Here is a 20,325-nt window from a genome sequence, read left to right on the forward strand (position 1 = left end):
TTGCACATTGACTATGAATGCAAGGGTGAAAAGTTATTGCATCGTTTATTCTTGTAAGTAATTTCATATTAAGAATAAAGTTTATTTTGGTTTTTTAAAAAATCCAATTTCATTCTCCTCGCATTCCCATCCACTCGTCCCTCACAGAATGAGGGGCAAATTTCTGTGGCCACCAGCCCACACACTTTTGGAATGTGGGAGGACACCGGGGTACACAGGAGAAGGCCAACGTGGTCACAAGGAAAATGTGCAAACTTCACACAGGCAGCTCTGGATGTTGGAATTGAACCTTCCTTGTGGATCTTGGATTTCCTCACTTGCACACCACAGTGAGTTCAGATTGGCAACAACATCTCCTGCACAATCTCCATCAGCACAGGTGCACCACAAGGCTGTGTGCTTAGCCCCCTGCTCTACTCTCTTTACACTTACGACTGTGAGGCTCAGCACAGCTCCAATGCCGTAATTAAGTTGGCTGACGATACCACAGTTGTTGGCCAAATCAATGGTGGTGACGGTTCGTCACTTAGGAAGGGGATAGAAAATCTGGCTGAGTGGTGCCTCAGCAACAACCTCTCACTCAATGTCAGCAAGACCAAGGAGCTGGTTATTGGCTTCAGGAGGAGGAAACCAGAGGTCCATGAGCCAGTCCTCATTGGGAGATCAGCGGTGGAGAGGATCAGCAACTTTAAATTGCTCAGTGTTATCACATCAGAGGACCTGACTTTGGTCCAACACATGAGTGCAATTACAAAGAAGGCACGGCAGCACCTCGACTTCCTTTGAAGTTTGCAAAGATTTGGCATGACAGCTAAAACTTTGACAAACATCTATAGATGTGTGGTGGAGAGTACATTGACTGGTTTCATCTGGCATAGAAACACCAATGCCCTTGAGTGGAAAATCCTGCAAAAAGTAAGGGATATGGCCCAGTCCATCATGGGTGAAGCCCTCTCCACCATTGAGCACATCCACATGGAGACCTGTCGCAAGAAAGCAGCGTCCATCAGCAAGGACCCCACCATACAGGCCATGCTCTCTTCTCACTGCCGCCATCAGGAAGAAGGTACAGGAGCCCCAGGACTCACACCAGCAGGTTCAGGAACATCAACCATCAGGCTCTTGAACTAGTGGGGACAACTTCACTCACCCTATCACTGAACTGATCCCACAACCTATGGACTCACTTTCAAGGACTTTTCATCTCACGTTCTCACTAATTATTGTTTATTTATTTATTATTATTAGTTCTTTTTTTCTTTTTGTATTTGCACAGTTTGCTGTCTTTGGCACATTGGTTGTTTGTCTGTCCTGTTGGGGATGGTCTTTCATTGCTTCTGTTGTGTTTCTTGTATTTATTGTGAATGCCCACAAGAAAATGAATCTCAGTGTTGTATATGGTGATATATATGTACTTCAATAATAAATTTACTTTGGACTTTTGAACATAAATTGAAATGTTTCATTAGCAAATTAGTGCTGACAGTGCTGAAGACAGAGATAGCACAGGCCCTTCAGCAAACTGTCCATTTACACTAATCCCACCCTAACCTTGGATTTACTGAGTATGTTCCCAGGAAAATAAACCTCAGGGCTGTCTATGGTGACATTGTGTACTTTTATAAATTTACTTTGAACTTTGAATTGAACAGGGGTCAGTGGAACTGTCAGCAGCAGCTTTACCAGCTGCAGCTCTGCGGCGTCTTAAAATGGTTTTGATCTCTTTTCCTCCAGACTCTAGGCTGATTCACCAGTCTGACTGCCAGTGATCAGCAGATCACTAATCCTCACTTGGAGGCTGGAGGGTAGAAGGTGGAGGGTGGAGGGTGGCGGGTGGAGGGCAGAAAGGGGAGGGTGGAAGGGCAGAGGGTGGAGGTGATGGATGGAGGGCAGAGGGTGGAGGGTGAAGGGTGAAGGGCAGAGGGTGGAGGTGGCAGGTGGAGGGTGGAGGGTGGAGGGCGAAGGGTGGGGGTGGAGGTGGTGAGTGGAGAGGGGAAGGTGGGAGGGTGGAGGGTAGATGTGGTGGGTGGAGGGCAGAAAGGGGAAGGTGGAAGGGCGGAGGGTGGAGGTGGTGGGTGGAGGGCAGAGGGTGGAGGGTAGAGGGTGAAGGGCAGAAAGTGGAGGTGGTAGGTTTAGGGTGGAGGGCGGAGGGCGGAGGGCGAAGGGTAGGGGTGGAGGGTGGAGGGCAGAGGGCAGGGGTGGAGGTGGCGAGTGGAGGGAAAGGTGGGAGGGTGGAGGGTAGATGTGGTGGGTGGAGGGCGGAAAGGGGAGGGTGGAAGGGCGGAGGGTGGAGGTGGTGGGTGGAGGGCAGAGGGTGGAGGGTAGAGGGTGAAGGGCAGAGAGTGGAGGTGGCAGGTGGAGGGTGGAGGGCGGAGGGCGGAGGGCGAAGGGTAGGGGTGGAGGGTGGAGGGCGGAGGGCGGGGGTGGAGGTGGTGAGTGGAGGGGGGAAGGTGGGAGGGTGGAGAGTGGATGTGGTGGGTGGAGGGGGGAGGGTGGAGGTGATGGATGGAGGGCAGAGGATGGAGGGTGAAGGGTGAAGGGCAGAGGGTGGAGGTGGCAGGTGGAGGGTGGAGGGTGGAGGGCGAAGGGTGGGGATGGAGGTGGTGAGTGGAGGGGGGAAGGTGGGAGGGTGGAGGGTAGATGTGGTGGGTGGAGGGCAGAAAGGGGAAGGTGGAAGGGCGGAGGGTGGAGGTGGTGGGTGGAGGGCAGAGGGTGGAGGGTAGAGGGTGAAGGGCAGAAAGTGGAGGTGGTAGGTTTAGGGTGGAGGGTGGAGGGCGGAGGGCGGAGGGCGAAGGGTAGGGGTGGAGGGTGGAGGGCAGAGGGCGGGGGTGGAGGTGGCGAGTGGAGGGAAAGGTGGGAGGGTGGAGGGTAGATGTGGTGGGTGGAGGGCGGAAAGGGGAGGGTGGAAGGGCAGAGGGTGGAGGTGGTGGGTGGAGGGCAGAGGGTGGAGGGTAGAGGGTGAAGGGCAGAGAGTGGAGGTGGCAGGTGGAGGGTGGAGGGCGGAGGGCGGAGGGCGAAGGGTAGGGGTGGAGGGTGGAGGGCGGAGGGCGGGGGTGGAGGTGGTGAGTGGAGGGGGGAAGGTGGGAGGGTGGAGAGTGGATGTGGTGGGTGGAGGGGGGAGGGTGGAGGTGAAGGATGGAGGGGGAGGGGGGGAGGCTTCAGAACTAAAATGTCGCCTGTGGAGGACTGTCCAGGTGCGTGGGTGGGAGGGAGGGAGGAATGGGGTTTGTTTTGTTGCTTGTGCTCTGTGTTGTTCTGTGCAGTAACTTGCTGTGTGCCAGGCACTGTGACCATTCTATGTTGGTACCTGAATGTGCAACAACATTTGCAGGCTGCCCCTAGCACATCCTTGGGTGTGTTGGTTGTTAACACAAATAACACATTTCACTGTATGTTTTGGTGTACACGTGAATCCTGTGTTGTATTCTCTCCATAGGTTCCTATGCTGGAGCTGTTGTGGCCATGCCCCTCGCGGGAGTCCTCGTCCAGTACTCAGGGTGGAGCTCGGTCTTCTATGTCTACGGTACGTGCTGAGGGACAGCAAGTGGGGTTCGAGGAGCACGGCAGTACACAGTGGACAATCCACATCTCCACCCCCGGCTGGCCTTTGATCATTGGTAGTGGTATTGGTAAGAAGGAGGGGCAGAGGGAAGTGATAGGCAGGTGAGCTCTGGTCATTTCTCTCCTCTTCCCCCTTCTCTCCTTTTCCATTCCCCATTCTGGCTCCCCTCTTACCCTTCTCTTCTCCTCACCTGCCGATCCCCACCCTCGGGTGCCCCTCCTCCTTCCCTTTCTCCCATAGTCCACTCTCCTCCCCAATCAGATTCCTTCTTCTTTAAGCCCTTTACTTCTTCTGCCAATCAGCTCCATGCTTCTCACTTCATTCCCCCCCTACCCCCACCCACTTACTTTCCCCTCACCTGGCTTCACCTCTCACCTTCCAGCTTGTACTCGTTCCCCCTCACCCTACTGTCCCCCCCCCACACTTTCTTATTCTGGTTTCTGTCCTCCCCCCCCTCCTTTCCAGTGCTGATGAAGGGTCTTGGCCCGAAACGTCGACTCATTGTTCCTCTCCATTGACGCTGCCTGGCTTGCTGAGTTCCTCCTGCATTTTGTGCGTTCCACTCTGGACTTCCAGCCCCCTTGTGTTTATAGATTCAGCGGACAGCCAGAGGTTTTCCTCCCAAAGCGGAAATGGCTAATACAAGGGGGCATAATTTTAAGGTGATTGGAGGAAAGTATAATATAAATGGTAAGACTCTTGGCAGCTTGGAGGATCTGAGAGATCCTGGGGTCTGTGTCGATAGGACACCCAAATCTGCTGTGCAGGTTGACAGTGTTGTTAAGAAGGCAGGTGGTGTGTTGGCCTTCATCAACCGTGGGAATGAGTTTAAGATCCGTGAGGTAATGCTACAGCTATACAAGACCTTCGTCAGGCCCCACTCGGAGTACTGTGTTCAATTCTGGTCACTTCACTACGGGAAGGATATGGATATTATGGAGAGAGTGCAGAGGAGATTTACGAGGATGTTGCCTGGATTGGAGGGCGTACCTTATGAGAATAGGTTGAGTGAACTCAGCCTTTTCTCCTTGGAGCAATGGAGGATGACATGTGACCTGATAGAGGTGTATAAGATGATGAGAGGCATTGATCATGTGGATAGCCAGAGGCTTTTTCCCAGGGCTGAAATGGCTAACACAAGTGGACGTAGTTTTACAGTGCTTGGAAGCAGGTACAGGGGGGATGGCAGGGGTAAGTTTTTCACACAGAACGGTGGTGGAGGCTGATACAACAGGGTATTTTAACAGCCTCTTACATAGATACATGGAGCTTGGAAAAATAGAGGTCTATGCGCTAGGGTAATTCTAGGCAGTTTCCAGAGTAGGTTACATGGTCGGCACAACATTGTGGGCTGAAGGGCCTGTAATGTGCTGTAGATTTCTGTGTTCTACAGGGGGGATGTCAAAGGTCAGTCTTCTACAGAGAGTGGTGGGTGCATGAGATGCATTACCAAGGGTGGTGGTAGAGGCAGATACATTAGGAACATTTAAGAGATGCTTAGATAAGCACATGGATGATAGAAAAATTGAAAGATATGGGAGGGAAGGGTTAGAGTGACCTTGGGGTAGGTTAAAATGCCAGCACAATATTGTGGCCCAAAGGGCCTGTAGTGAGCTATAATGTTCTACGTTCTATTTTTGTCAACATTGAGTAAGAGCCAGGAGGAGGGACCTGTCCCTGAGGGACACTTAACCCAAAAACACAGAAGAATGCTTAGCCACACCCATGTGACAGTCATGTGACCTAAAAGTGATAGCCAAATGCCATTAACCTGGCATTGACACAACAGCTCGAATGGTGATACTGGTGTGAACTGTTTCTGTCTGCCTTTGGGGTGCTCCCCGTAACCAGGAACTGATGCTGAGATACACAGGGCAACAAGCTGGCCCAGCAGGTAGAGCCACTGCCTCACAGAGCCACCAAAGAGCCAGGTTCAATCCCCACCTCGGGTGCTGCACCTGTAGAAATTGGAGGTTTATTCCGGGTGATCCGCTCTCCACCCGCATCCCAAAGACGTGAGGGGGTTCTGATCATGTAGGTGAGGCACAGAATCTGGAATAACAACAGGAATGTGCGGAGCATATGTCAGTGTAGGTTAAAAGGGGGAGCACAACATCATGGGCTGGAGGGTCTGTACTGTGCTGTCTGGTGTAGGATGAGCGTAAATGGGATTTGATTCCTCATTGCTCCAGTGACTTGGATCAGTGAAGATGTCTGTGTGGAGTCTGCATGTCCCTCCAAGGAGCTCCAATTTCCTCCCACATCCACATCGTGCGTGTCAGTGGGTTTCACTGAAAAATTGTCCCTGGTAGAATCTGTGGGGGGGGGGGATAAGTTTATGGGTCAGTGGGGGAGAATGGGGTCGGTATAAGCGGTTGACGGCCAGCACAGGGGCCTGAGGAACCATTTTCTGTGTTGCATCATTCCGTGAGTGTTTTACCAGGAGGTTGCCTGGATTTGGGGGTATGAGTTTTGAGAGTCTGCGTAGATTGGGACGTTATTTCCTGGAATGCCGGAGATGAGCGGTGACTTGATAGAGGTAGATAAGATCATGAAAGACAGAGACAGAGTGGAAGCACAAAGTCTCTTTTACCAGGGAGGAAGTGCAAGAAACAAGAGGTCGTAGGTAGGCTTAAGATCAGAGGTGAGAACTTTAAGTGGGACTTCAGGGGCAACTTCTTCGTGTGAAGGAAAGTGCGTATTTGGAACGAGTTGCCAGAAATAGTGATTGGGACAGACACATTATCTCTCCTCATCATCGGGGTAGGTCCATGGATAGGAGAGGTTTAGAGAGCTGTGGGCCAAATGAGAGCAGATGGGATCAGCTCCTTAGGTAACACATGGACAATGAGGTCGAAGGGCCTATTTCCCTCCAGAATGACTCTGTGTCTCTGTCAGGGCATGTTGGAGGGAACAGAGTCATAGAACAACATAGCATGAACAGAGACCCTTCGGCCCAATCAGTCCATGCTGACCGCAAAGCCGATCCAGCTAGTCCCGATTCCCTGCGTTCATCCCATATCCCTGCAAGGCTTGTTCCTCCATGTACCCGTCCAAGTGCTTCTTAAATGATACTATTGTACCTCCTCTGGCAGCTCATTCCATACACAAAGATATTGGACGTTCTGAAATAAATCCCTTTCCACCTTTCTCTTGCCCATCAGGAAGCTTTGGCTTGGTATGGTACGTGTTTTGGCTACTGGTGTCCTTTGAGAGTCCCGCCAAACACCCCACCATTTCTGAGGAGGAGAAGACCTATATAGAGGAAGCCATTGGAGAAGGTGCCAACCTTATGAACCCTCTAGCGGTGAGTGTGTCCTTTCTCTATGCCCCACATCTTGAACAGAGGGTGAAGTGGGATTCAAACCCAGATCCTGCTGGTGCAGGGATGAGGGTCCTCCCAGAGTCACAGTTTGATGAGGAAGCCAAGGGATACCAACTGGGCCTGCACCACACAAGCCTCCACATCCAGCATTTTATGCATCTTCCACAGGATCCTATCATTAAACACATCTTTCCCTCCCTCCCTTCCCCCCCCCACTCTCTACTTTCTGCAGGGATCCCTCTTTTTGTGACTCCCTTGTCCGTTCATCCCACCCCAACAATCTCCCTCCCAGCACTTAACCCAGCAAGAGGCACAAGTGCTACACCTGCCCATTTACCTCCTCCCTTCAAGGCCCCAAATAGTCCCTCCAGGTGAGGCAATACCTGAGCATCAGTCGGAGTCATCTACAGAGTCCAGTGCTCCCCGTGCAGCCTTCTCTACACTGGTGACACCCAACGTAGATTGGGGGGGGCCGCTTTGTCGAGCACTTTTGCTCTGTTCACAACAGGCAGGATTTCCCGATGGCATCCCCATTCCCATCCCAGCATGTCAGGCCTTAGCCTCTTCTAATGCCATGATGAGGACACTCTCAGGTTGGAGGAGCAACACCTCATATTCATCGAGTTAGCCTCCAACCTGGTGGCCTGAACATCAATTTCTCTAACTTCCAGTAATTTCTCCCCTTCCCCCTTCTCTCGTTTTCCATGCCCCCTTCTGGCTGCCCTCAGTCATCTGCCAGCTCGCACTCCTTCCCCACCTTCTTATTTTGACGTTTGACCCCTTCCTTTCCAGTCCGGATGAAGGGTCCCAGCCCAAGACATTGACTGTTTATTGCCCTCCGTAGACGCTGCCTGACGTTCTGAATTCCTCCAGCGTTTAGTGTGTGACAGCGGCTCGATCCCCTGCTTGGGCAGAGCTTCGCATTTTCTGAAAGGCTTTAAACCACTTCTTCCTGTGGTGGGGGGGAGGTCAGGAGGAATAGGTGTGTTTCCTCTAAGCTCACAAGCAAACGGGTAGGATCGGCCTTTGTCCCACCTCTACTCCCACTCCCAATTAGACCCTCATCAGGAACAGCTTCCATGTGCCATGAAAATGAAATCTCCCCCCCCCCCCCCAAGGATCCTCAGATGAAGCTTCAGCTTTGCCACCACTGCTCCTGTCCTGTAATTTAAAGGGACAGGATATACAAACCATAAGACCATAAGGCATAGGAACAGAATTAGGCCATTCGGCCTGGGAGGTCTGCTCCACCATTGCATCATGGCTGATTTACTATCCCTCCCAACTCCAGTCTCCTGCCTTCTCCCCGTAACATCCGACACCTTTATTAATCAAGAACCTATCAACCTCTGCTTTAAATATAGCCAATGACTTGGCCACCACAGCCATCTGTGGCAATGAATTCTACAGATTCACCACCCTCTGGCTAAAGAAATTCCTCCTTAATTCTCTTCTTAAGGGATGTCCTTCTATTCTGAGTCTGTGCCCTCTGGTCCTAGACTCCCCCACTATTGAAAAACATCCTCTCAACATCCACCCTGTCTAGGCCTTTCAATGTTTGATAGTTTTCAATTAGATCCCCCCTCATTCTTCTAAACTCCAGTGAGTCTAGGCCCAGAGCTGTCAAGTGCTCCTCCTGTGTTAACCCCTGCATTCCTGGGATCATCGGGAATAAACCTGAGAGAAGATTGAGGTTATTTACAGGACCATAAGGAAGGAGGAAGGCAGTGGGAGTAATGGACAACACCCACAGGTACACTGGGTTGTTTGATTTGAAATCTTGTTGAGAGACTGGGGATGTGGTGGGTGAGGAGTGGGAGGGGTCGGCAGGTTCACTGTGATCTTGACCTTGGCCTGATTCTCTTCTTGGTTGCGTCTTCTGACAGAAATTCAAGGCGCCCTGGCGCAGGTTTTTCACCTCAATGCCTGTCTACGCCATCATCGTGGCCAACTTCTGTCGCAGTTGGACCTTCTACCTGCTCCTGATCAGCCAGCCGGCGTACTTTGAGGAAGTTTTTGGGTTTGAAATCAGCAAGGTACAACATGCATCCTAATGCACTGAGAGGGGTGGAGATCTCATAGAAACAGATACAGCTAACAACACGGTAGAGAAGTTAGAGTGAGAAAAGTTGCTTCCACTGGTAGATGAAATTAGATCTAAAGTTATAGCCTCAAGATTCATGGGAATAGATTTAGGATGAAGATGAGGAGAAACTAAATTTCCCAGAGGGTAGTGAATCTGTGGTATTATCTGGCCAGGGAAAAAGCAGAGGCTACCACATTAAATTTATTAAAGATAGATTTAAAGGAAGAGCAGGCTCAACGGGCCAGATGGCCAACTCCTGCTCCGATTTCATGTGTTCTATTTTTGATTTACAATTTATTTATTTTACTTTTATTTTCTTTTTATTTACTTCATCTTTCTGGTAAAAGGTGTACATTAGCATCGCATTAGACTAGTGCAAGGGGATTGAGAGAATCATGTTGGTGTTGTATAAAGGCTGATTTATACTTCTGCTTAGTAGCCTATGCAAGTGGCCTACACCGTTGTGAGCATTTATACTTGTGCGTTGGTGTGTCTGTGTCGCTCTGCAATTCACCGCCAAAACACTAGTCGGCGGTGGGGTTTCTATGCCACCGTGTTGAGTTTTCTCGTGTTGAAACTCTACACGAAGAAACTCAAACTTCAAACAATGGCGACTGAAACTGAAGGAGGGTGAATTTTCTGTGCTTGTCCGGCCACTGAGAGACCTGGACGAGGAAGTGCATTTCAAATATTTTCGGATGTCGGCAGGTAGATTTGACGATTTGGTTCATCGGCTCCAACCATTTATTTCGCATCAGTGTACGCACAGTATACTCAGAGACTGGCATTCGAGTTTTAGCTTCAGGTGGAAGTCAACAGGCTGTAGCAACTAGCTACAAACTGGCATCAAGCACAGGGTCCTCCATAATTTCGGAGGTCTGTAAAGCTTTATGAAAAGCATTGCAGCCAGAGTTCCTTCCCTGCCCTTCAGTCGCCCAATAGGAAGCTATTGCACGTAGGAGGAAATGCGAATCTACCAAGCGGACCAATCACAGTTGTTGCAGTCTGCGTAATTACATTTTTGGGGAGGTGCGCGTCAGGCTACGGTATAGGGTACGGTGTGGGGTACGCGGCTACGCCGTACTTACGGCGTCAATTTGACGCACAAGTGTAAATTGGCCTTTATAAGAGAGGGAATTTGCTGAATGCCTACGAGATGGCTTTTTAGAGCAGCTTTTGCTTGAGCCTACTCTGGAAAAGGCTATCTTAGATTGGGTGTTGAATAATAATCCAGATTTTATTAGGGAGCTTAAGGTAAAGGAACCCTTAGGAGACAGTGATAATAGTATGATTGAATTCATACTGCAATTTGAGAGGAAGAAGCTTAAGTCAGCAGTATCAGTATCACAATGGAATAAAGGGAATTACAGAGCCATGAGAGAGGAGCAGCCCAGGTGGATTGGAGGGGGATACTGGCGGGGATGTTAGCAGAGCAGAGGTAGTTGAATTTCTGGGAATAGTTCACAAGGTGTAGGTTACATCCCACAGAAGAAGTTCTCAAATGGCAGAGGTAGGAAACCATGGCTGATAAGGGAAGTTAAGGACTGCATAAAAGCCAAGGAAAGGACATACAATGTGCAAAAGTGAGTAGGAAATTGGATGATTGGAACACTTTTAAAATCAAACAAAAGGCAACTAAAAAAAGCCATTAGAAGGGGAAAAAACAAAATATGAGGGCAAACTAACTGATAATATAAAGCAGGATATTAGAAGTTTTTTCACTACCAAAAGATACTAAAAGTTCTTCCGATGAGAGTTGATATTGGACCATTGGAAAATGATGCTGCTGAGGTAGTAATGGGGGACAAAGAAATGGCAGATGAACTTAATAAGTACTTTGCATCGGTCTTCACAGTGGAAGACACTAGCAGTGTGCAAAGCTCCATGAGTGTCAGGGAGCAGGAGAGAGTGCCATTGCTATTAAAAAGGAAAGAGTGCTAGGCAAACTGAAATTCTTTACAGTGGATAAGTCACCTGGACCAGATGGACTACATCCCAGAGTTCTGAGAAAGGTTGCAGAAGAGATAGCAGATGCATTGGTTACGATCTTTCAAGAATCATTTGATTCTGTCATGGTTCCAGAGTACTGGAAAATTGCAAATGTCACTCCACTCTTTACGAAGGGAGGAAGGCAAAAGAAAGGAAATTATAGGCCCGTTAACCTAACCTCAGTGGTTGGAAAAGAGTAGGAGTCCATTATTAAGGATAAGGTTTCGGGGTACTGGGAGACTAATGATAAGGTAAATCAAAGTCAGCATGGTTTCTCTAAAGGGAATCTTGCCTGACAAATCTGTTAGAGTTCTTCGAGGAAGTAACAAGCAGGGTGAACCGAATGGGTGGGCAGTGGATGTCATTTACTTGGATTTTCAGAAGGCATTTGATAAAGTGCCACACATGAGGTTGCTTGACAAGATAAAATCCCGTGGTATTACAGAAAAGAGGAAAATGGCTGACAGGCAGGAGGCAGCAAAGGGGACCTTTTCTGATTGGCTGCCAGTGACTAGTGATGCTCCTCAGGGGTCAGTATTGCAACTGCTACCTTTCACATTGTTTGTCAATGATTTAGATAATGAAATTGATGGCTTTGTGGCAAAATTTACGGATGATACAAAGATAGGTGGAGGGGTAGGTAGTGCTGAGGAAGCAATGTGATTGCAGAAAGACTTAGACAAATTGGAAGAATGGGCAAAAAAAGTGGCAGATGGAATAGAGTGTTGGGAAATGTATGATAATGCATTTTGGTAAAAGAAACAAAAGTGCAGACTGTTATCTAAATACGGAGAGAATTCAAACATCAGAGGTGCAATGGGACTTAGGAGTCCTTGTACAAGATTCCCAGAAGGTTATAATTTACAGGTCGAGTCTGCCAAAAAGAAGGCAAATACATTGTTGGCATTCATTTCAAGAGGAATAGAATATAGAAACAAGGAGATAATGCTGAGGCTTTATAAGACATTAGTCGGGCTGCACAGAGTAGTGTCAACAGTTTTGGGCCCCATATCTCAGAAAGGATTTGTTGTCATTGGAGAGGGTCCAGAGGAGGTTCACAAGGATGATTCCAGGAATGAAAGGGTTAACATATGAGGAGTATTTGGCAGTTTTGGGCCTATACTCACCAGAATTTAGAAGAATGCAGGGGAGATCTCATTGAAAACTATCGAATGTTGAAAGGACCAGATAAGGTGGGTGTGGAGAGGATGTTCCTATGGTGGGGTGTCCAGAACTAGAAGGCACAGACTCAGAATTGAGGGGTGACCCTTTAGAACAGAGGTGAGGAGGAATTCTTTTAGCCAGAGAGTATGAGTCTGTGGAATGCTCTGCCACAGACAGCTGTGGAGGTCAAGACCGTAGGTATATTGAAAGCAAAAATTGATAGTTTCCTGATTGGTCAGGGCATCAGAGGTTATGACGAGAAGGCAGGTGTATGGAGCTGAGTGGGATTAGGATCAGCCATGGTGGAATGGCAGAGCAGACTCGATGGGCTGAATGGCCTAATTCTGCTCCTATGTCTTATGATCTTATGGTCTTATGGTGATGCAGCCAGTTTGAATGCTCTCCACGGTACATCTTAGAAAGTTGCAAGTGTTTTTGATGAGATACTCTAGAAATTTGCAAGTGTGAGGCATTGATGAATAGGGTCTTTTACTCTGGGTCAAAATGTGAAGTATTGGAGAGCATAGCTTTAAGCTAAGAAGTTTAAAGAACGCACACAAGAGATTATGCAGATGCTGGAAATCCAAAATAACATACACAAAATGCTGGAGGAGCTCAGCAGGTCAAGCAGCATCGATGGAAAGGAATAATTTGTATGCGTATATGTTTTGTTCTCAGTTTGAAAGAGGTGTGCAGAGCAGGTCCTTTACCCAGAGAGTGGTGGGTGCCTGAAGTGGACTGACAGAGTGGTGGTAAAAGCAATTAGGATGGAGGACTTTGAGGTTTTTAGTCAAGCACATGAAAATGTGGAGAATAGAGGGATATGGACCACGTGTAGGTAAAAAGTGTTTGTTTAATCCAGTAATGTTCAGCACAGACAGTGATCTGAAGGGACTGTTCCAGCATTGTACGGTTCTGGGTTCTAAACTGCGAGAGGAACTCAGCACGTCAAACAGCGTCTGTGGGGGGAGGCGTGGATGATGTTTCAGGTCGTGATCCTGCGTTTAAAGATTTTTAAGATTTAAAGGTTAGCTTTATTTGTCACATATGCGTTGAAACAACAAAACATACAGTGAAATGTGTTGTTTAAGTCAACAACCTACACAGTCCAAGGATTTTGTCCTTGGCAGCCTGCAAGTGTGGTCACGCTTCCAGTGCCAACATAGCCTGCCCAAAACTTACTAACCCTTGCTTGTACATCTTTAGACCGTGGGAGGGAATCGAAGTAACTGAAGAAAGCCCACATGGCTACGGAGAGAACGTACAAACACCTTACAGAGAACGGCGGGAATTCACCGCGCTGTAAAGCATTACACTACCTCTTATGCCAACAAGATAAAGAGGACATTTCCTCCAATCAATCAAAAGTCAAAGTCTATCCCGAGCCTTTGTGGCCCATCAGGCTGGTGCTTGTGCCAGTTTCTGTGCCATGAAGTGACTGAGAGTACGAGACTGCCCCGCTGCCCGGATAGGACGCCAGTCTATCACGAGGTTAACCCCCACCATTAGCCAGTACCCATTTTCAGCTGGGTGGACTGGAGCAGTGTGTGTTAAGTGCCTTGCTCAAAGACACAACATGCTGCCCTGACCGAGACTTGAACCCACAACCTTCAGATCGTGAGCCCAAAGCCCTAAGCATTTGGCCACGCCATTCCCTCCAATAGGGAGGTCCAAAACCAACCAGAAGCAGGCTGTCGCAAGAGAAGTTTTGCAACACAGAGAGATGTGAGAACATAGAACTCACTCCCACTGGCGGTGAGAAAATATTAGAAATGTTTGGCAGTCCTGTCAGCATCTGTGGTGAGAGAGAAACAGGGTTAATTCTTCAGAACATTGGAAGAGGGGTCAGCAGCTTGAAGAGTTAATTCTGCTGCCACCCGGTCCTGCTGAATGTTCTGATTTTGCATGCTGGATGTAGTGAAGTTGCAGGAGATTGGTGTGGAACATAGTCACTAGTATGCACCAAATGGGCTGAACGGCCTGCTGTGTTGCTTTGCTGCCTGTGCCACTGACCTGGTTCAGCAGAGGAGACCATGGGACCGGGTATCAGGTGGCGAGTACATTGAACAACTGGTACCATGTCTCACTTCAACAATGTGCCCAACGCTCTATCCCATCTTGACCCGGTACTGAACAGTTCGAAGGAGCTAGTAGTGAACACCGGGCCCTAAGGTATCTGAGGTCATTAATTTCATATTCACTTTTCCCTCCACTCAGGTCGGCCTGTTGTCTGCTCTCCCCCATCTCGTCATGACAATCATCGTGCCCATTGGCGGACAAATCGCTGACTTCCTCCGATCCAAGAACATCATGTCCACCACCAATGTCCGGAAGCTGATGAACTGTGGAGGTTTGTTTCTGCAGAGTTCCTCTACGATCACGGGGATAGGGCTACCTCTCAGTCCAATACCAAGCCCACTTACCTGCCGCCATTTCCTGGCCCACTCACTCTGCCATTTCAGTGACCACCCGGACCCCAATGCATTCTCCCACCACAAGTCCATCTCTTTCCACCACATCTGGAGGCTCCTACAGTGCTAAACAAGAGGGGTTGGATGGGAGGGGGAGGGGTGAAGGGACTTGTGAAAACATTGCCATTATAAGTTATTGCTATGCTCAACGTTTTACCAAGTGTGATGGGTTTTTCTTGGAACAGAGGAGGCTAAACAAGAACATTAGAACATTAGGAAGTGTTTTGCAAGAACAGACAATTCGGCCCACCAGAGCTTGCCTGAATTACCTATTCACATAGTGTATTGAAATAACTATTGAGTTTAGATTTGAAAGTCTCTAAACTACTAGTCTCAGCTACACAACTAGGTAGTTTGTTCCATGTGTTCACCACCAGCTATATAAAGAAATGCTTCAGGATGTTAGTCTGAAATCTCTCTTTAACCAGTCTTCACTTTTGGCCCCATGTCCTTGTTGATGGATTAATTTTGAAGTAAGATAGAACATAGAACAGTACGGCACAGTGTGGGCCATTCGGCCCGCATTGTTGTGCCAACCTTCTAACCCACTCGAAGCTCAATCTAACCCTTCCCTCCCACATAGTTCTCCATTTTTCTTCATCCATGTGCCTATCTAAAATTCTCTTAAATCTTCCCTGATGTATCTGCTTCTACCACCATCCCTGAACATAGAACCTACTATCAAACATGGAGCAAATTCTATGCCAACCTTCTAACCCACTCGAAGAAGATCAATCTAACCCTTCCTCCCATATAGCCGTCCATTTTTCTTTCATCTATGTACTTAATTATGAAGCCATGGGGGTGCAAGCAGAGTGAATCAGGAAGACCTGCAGTCAACCCAAGCAGTCTGCTGGAAGTACTCAGTGGATCAAGCAGCATCTATCGGAGGGAAAGAACTGTTATAGGACTGGTGCAGGGTTTCCAACTGAAGCATTGACCATTCCTTCCCTGATGCAGAAGCTGCTCAGTCCTCCCTGTTCCTCCAGCAGATTGTGTGCTGCTCCAGATTCCAGCATCTGCAGCCTCTTTGTGTCTCCAGATAAGGACAGCCTGTTGCCTTGGGCATGGGGGGGGGGGGGGTTCAAGAGCCAGGAGGCAGAGACTTCGGAAGGAGACACAGGTGACTGCAGGAGCTGAAATCTGTAACAAAACGCGGGATGTTGGAGGAAGTCGGCGGGGTCAGGCAGCACATGTTGTGGGAAACGCAGAGTGGATATTTCACGGTGATTAGAAGGGAGATGAGAGAACTTTATCTATCCCCACACTGCAATGGAGTTTGGGAAGTCACTGCCCGAAAGGTGATGGAGACAGGAACATCAGACCATCGAATTTTGGATATGAACTTGTAAACATACAGTAGATGGAAATGCTTCCCGCTGCTGATATACCATAACTCTGGAATTCCCTCCCTCAGCGTACAACCATAAGACCACAAGCAATAGGAGCAGGATTAGGCCATTGGCCCATCGACTCTGCTCCGCCATTCCAGCCATGGCTGGTATGTTAGCCCTCTTAACCCCATTCTCCTGCCTTTTCCCCGTAATCTTTGATGCCCTGACTGACAAAGAACTTATCACCCCCACTTTAAATATACCCAATGGACTTGGCCTCCACAGCCGTCTGTGGCAATGAATTCCACAGATTCACCACCCTCTGGCCAAAAAAATAAATCCTCCTCATCTCTGTTCTAAGAGTCATTAAATGCGCCTCATATATTAACCCTTTCATTCCTGGTATAATTGTCATGAACATCCTCAGCACCCTCTTTAATTTCAGTGTACCCATCCTTGCGTCACCACTCTTATAGCTTTTTCACAACCCTCCTTAAAACCTATTTGAATGAATGCCTCATATCCCTTTCACCAATCAACTTTCCAGCTCTTAGCTCCATCTCTCCCTCTCCTGTCTTCTCCTATCATTTCGGATCTCCCCCTCCCCCTCCCCCTCCCCCTGCCACTTTCAAATCTCTTACTATCTCTTCCTTCAGTTAGCTGAAGGGTCTCGACCCGAAACGTCGACTGTACCTCTTCCTATAGATGCTGCCTGGCCTGTTGCATTCACCAGCACTTTTTGTGTGTGTTGCTTGAATTTCCAGCATCTGCAGATTTCCTCGTGTTTGGAATGATTGGATCCTCCCTACCAGTTCCCTACCCCACCCCTCCTGTTCCCACCTGCTCTCCCCGTCTCCCTCCCCTGATTCCCTCATTGCATGTTCCACCTTGCTCTCCTATCAGACTCCATCATCGTCAGCCTGTGTCATTTGCACTCCTCACCTCTCAGCCTCTGTCACTATTCCCGCTCTTCCCTCCCACCCGATTCCACCAATCTCCAAAAGAGAAATCCGCAGATGCTGAAATCCGAGCGACGCACACAAAAATACTGGAGGAATTCAGCAGGCCGGGAAGCATCTATGGAAAAGAGTGCAGTCGACATTTTGCGATCCTTCAGCCACTTCCCATTCCCATTCCAATATGTCTATCCACGGCCTCCTCTACTGTCACCATCACCCATCACCTGCCAGCTCTTGCTCCACCTCTATCTTGCAGTCCACATGAAAGGTCTCAGCCCAAATGTCCCGCTGTCCATTTCCCTCCACAGATGCTGCCTGACCCATTGAGTTCTTCGACCATCTTTTTTTACTCACATCCATTTTCCATTATCTGTTCATAATTTTTAACTGACTACATGTTGATCATTGGCCCAAAGATTTCTGTGATGTTTCACCAACAGTTTTAGTCTGATAATATCCAGGAAAGTACTTTGGCATGTTTTATTCTAGATATAATCCACTGTTTTGCGGTGGTTCTGTAAACAGTTCCCAGTGAAGGCAGGACCCTACACCGTGTCCTTCCCCACCGAGCCCTCACTGAACTTCGGTGCATCCCTCAGCATGTCCTTCTGCAGCCTAGAACGTGCCAGTCGGTAGCATTCACTTCAGACATCTCCTCGCACCAGGCCGCCAACAACTGTCCGGCAGACCAGAGTGCGCCTTTCACTGAGTTGAACATCTCCCCCTCAGCAGATTTTGGCGAAGTAGCAAGGTTATGGGACCTTCCAGTACAATGAGCCCGTGCTCCCCAATTAACCTGCTAACCCATGTGTCTTTGGAATGTGGGAGGAAACTGGAGCATTTGGAGGAAACCCACATGGTCTCAGGGATGACTCCTATCAGACAGGGTGGAATTGAACCTGGGCTAATGGCATTATGCTAACCACTATGCTACTAAGCCACCCCACCTGGCATCTGCCTCAATGTGAACAGCCTTCAGATCAGACCACCAAGTTATGGACAGACCCGAGCGTGTCTTTCACTGAGATAATGATCTTCCCTAGGCACTTGGCATCTGTCTCAGAATGCATCCCTGGGAACAGTCTGTAGATACTCTGTAATGCAGCTACTCTGGGCAGACCTCAACAGGGACCATAAGACCATAAGACATAGGAGCAGAATTAGGCCATTTGGCCCATCGAGTCTGCTCCACCCACTCAATCATGGATGATCTTGTTTTCCTTGCAAACCTTACGACGATCTCATTCTCCTTCGTCACTCTCTCTTCATTTCGTTTGAAGGTTTGGATTGGAAGCAACCTTTCTTCTAGGGTGGGCTTCTCTCACACTAAGAGCATCGCCATCTCCTTCCTTGTCCTAGCCGTGGGTTTCAGTGGATTCGCTATCTCAGGTGATTGGTCTTCTGGTCCTTCCCTTCCTGTGATTTTATCATGTATTATTGGAGGAGCTTTCCCTGAACCAGCTACTATCATAAACGTGATTGCATTATCGTGAATTACCATATGTTGGCATGTGTAAATCAGAATCAGGTTTATTATCACCCATAGGTTTAGTATGTAATGAAATTTGTCGTTTTGCAGCAGCAATACAGAGCAATAGATAAACAAATTACTGTAAGTTACAATAAGAATAGCCGCCGGTGGTGTGGTGCATCAGCACCGGACTTTGAAGCGAGTGGTCCTGGGTTCGAATCCGGCCGGCTCTTTGTCCATTTTCCATCCTCACTGGGTTGAGCTTTGAGCCAGCAACTCCATCTCGTAAAAAAACAGACAAATGCTAAGAGGTGGCAAGGTTGCTGTCCAGTGTGCCACAGGGCACGAAAAGGAACAACAAAAATAATAGGAAATAGAATATAGGACATAGTAGTAGTAGCCGTCGTTCCCCCTCTCCACGTCACTGATGTTGTCGCAGAGGTTGCCAGGGTGAAATTGTAAACAACATTAAACTGCCTTAGGGACCCCGGCTCCGAGTTCTTCCTGCCGAAGCCTTTCCCATGGGTGGGTGTGGCTGTAAGGCAGCAGAGGTTTAAAATCAGAGTTTTCCTTCTCCTGGGATGGGCTGCCGTCCAAGGGCGACGAGTCCCACCTGCCCGAAGGCTTTTAGAGACACACACCATTTGGAGCACTTTATAGGTAGTGGGAGCCCATCCCCACTAGCACCCCCGGCTATGACAACCTTAGGAGATAGAACACAGAAAATATTAAATATAAACATGTAGATCATTTATCTAGTACTAAGCAGATAATAAAAAAATATATTTTAAAAATATAAATAATGCAAAATGAGAGCAAAAGAGCAGGGTTGTGTTCATGGACCATTCAGAAATCTGATGGCAGAGGGGAAGAAGATGTTTTTCAAACATGAGTCTTCAGACTTTTGTACTTCCTCCCTGATGGTAGTACTGAGAAGAGGGCCTGTCCTAGGTGATCCGAGTCCTTAATGTTGGATGCCGCCTTTTTGAGGCATCGCTCCTTGAAGTTGTCCTGGATGCTGGGGAGAGGTTGCTGGGAAAGTAGAGGGGATTAAATAGAAACATTGAGAATGGGTCTTCAGACCTCAGTGCTTCCTCCCTGATGGTAGTAATGAGAAGAGGGCCTGTCCCGGATGGTGAGGGCCTTTCATGAAGGGTTCTGCCTTCTAAAGGCATCGCCTGTTGAAGATATCTTGATGGAGGGGAGGTTGGTGCCCATGATGGAGCTGAAAAACCCACTGATTTTTCTGATCCTGTGACTTGTTGGCAGTTTGACATTTCCCAGGAGGAAACACGAATTAGGTTGAATCCGCCTGTCACATCTCTGCCTTCTGTTTGTTTTTTTCACACTGAAGGGTTCAATGTCAACCATCTGGACATCGCTCCACGTTATGCCAGTATCCTGATGGGACTATCCAATGGGGTTGGGACTCTTTCTGGGATGGTGTGCCCTCTAATTGTGGGAGCCATGACAAAGCATAAGGTAAGGAATTATCAATTGTATCATTCAGGATTGCAACGTTCTCCTGAGGGTGGAAAATTAGAATTGGCAACAGCAAGTGGCATTTGGAAACCTCTCAGACATATTCCCCTGTTAGTTAGGTGCTTAGCACAGGTAAAGGATGATTCAATGGGTCCAGTTAATATCAGAGAATGTATACAATATACAACCTGAAATTCTCACTCTCCGCAGACATCCTTGCAACAGAAGAAAAACCCCAAAGAATGAATAACAACTATGTGGACATCAGAGCTTTCTTTCTCCTAGGCAGGCTAGAAGAAGGAAAACTGCTCCTTCTTAGAAAGGAGAAATTTCTCCTTCTTAAACTTCTCCTTCTTTAGAATCCCAAAGCCTCCTAACCCTACCACACTCAAGCAGCAGCAAAGCATCAACCCTACCCGCACTGATGTCATCAAAATGCATCAGCCCCCCCCCCCCAATGCAAGCAACGGCAAAAGCTCCCA

General features: G+C 48.3%; 1 protein-coding gene across 1 annotated transcript in view; it reads left to right on the plus strand.

Annotated features, from left to right (window-relative positions):
* The window catches only part of LOC140204644 (vesicular glutamate transporter 1-like), a 122,975-nt gene that overhangs the window by 98,655 nt on the left and 3,995 nt on the right, over positions 1-20,325 (plus strand). Inside the window, 7 exon segments of the mRNA XM_072271341.1 lie at positions 3,437-3,523; positions 6,727-6,869; positions 8,774-8,923; positions 14,344-14,480; positions 18,171-18,196; positions 18,199-18,279; positions 19,716-19,843. Coding sequence (XP_072127442.1) covers positions 3,437-3,523; positions 6,727-6,869; positions 8,774-8,923; positions 14,344-14,480; positions 18,171-18,196; positions 18,199-18,279; positions 19,716-19,843 — 752 coding nt within the window.

The sequence above is a fragment of the Mobula birostris genome, chromosome 11 (genome assembly GCF_030028105.1).
Source record: "Mobula birostris isolate sMobBir1 chromosome 11, sMobBir1.hap1, whole genome shotgun sequence".
Classification (NCBI taxonomy): Eukaryota; Metazoa; Chordata; class Chondrichthyes; order Myliobatiformes; family Myliobatidae; genus Mobula; species Mobula birostris.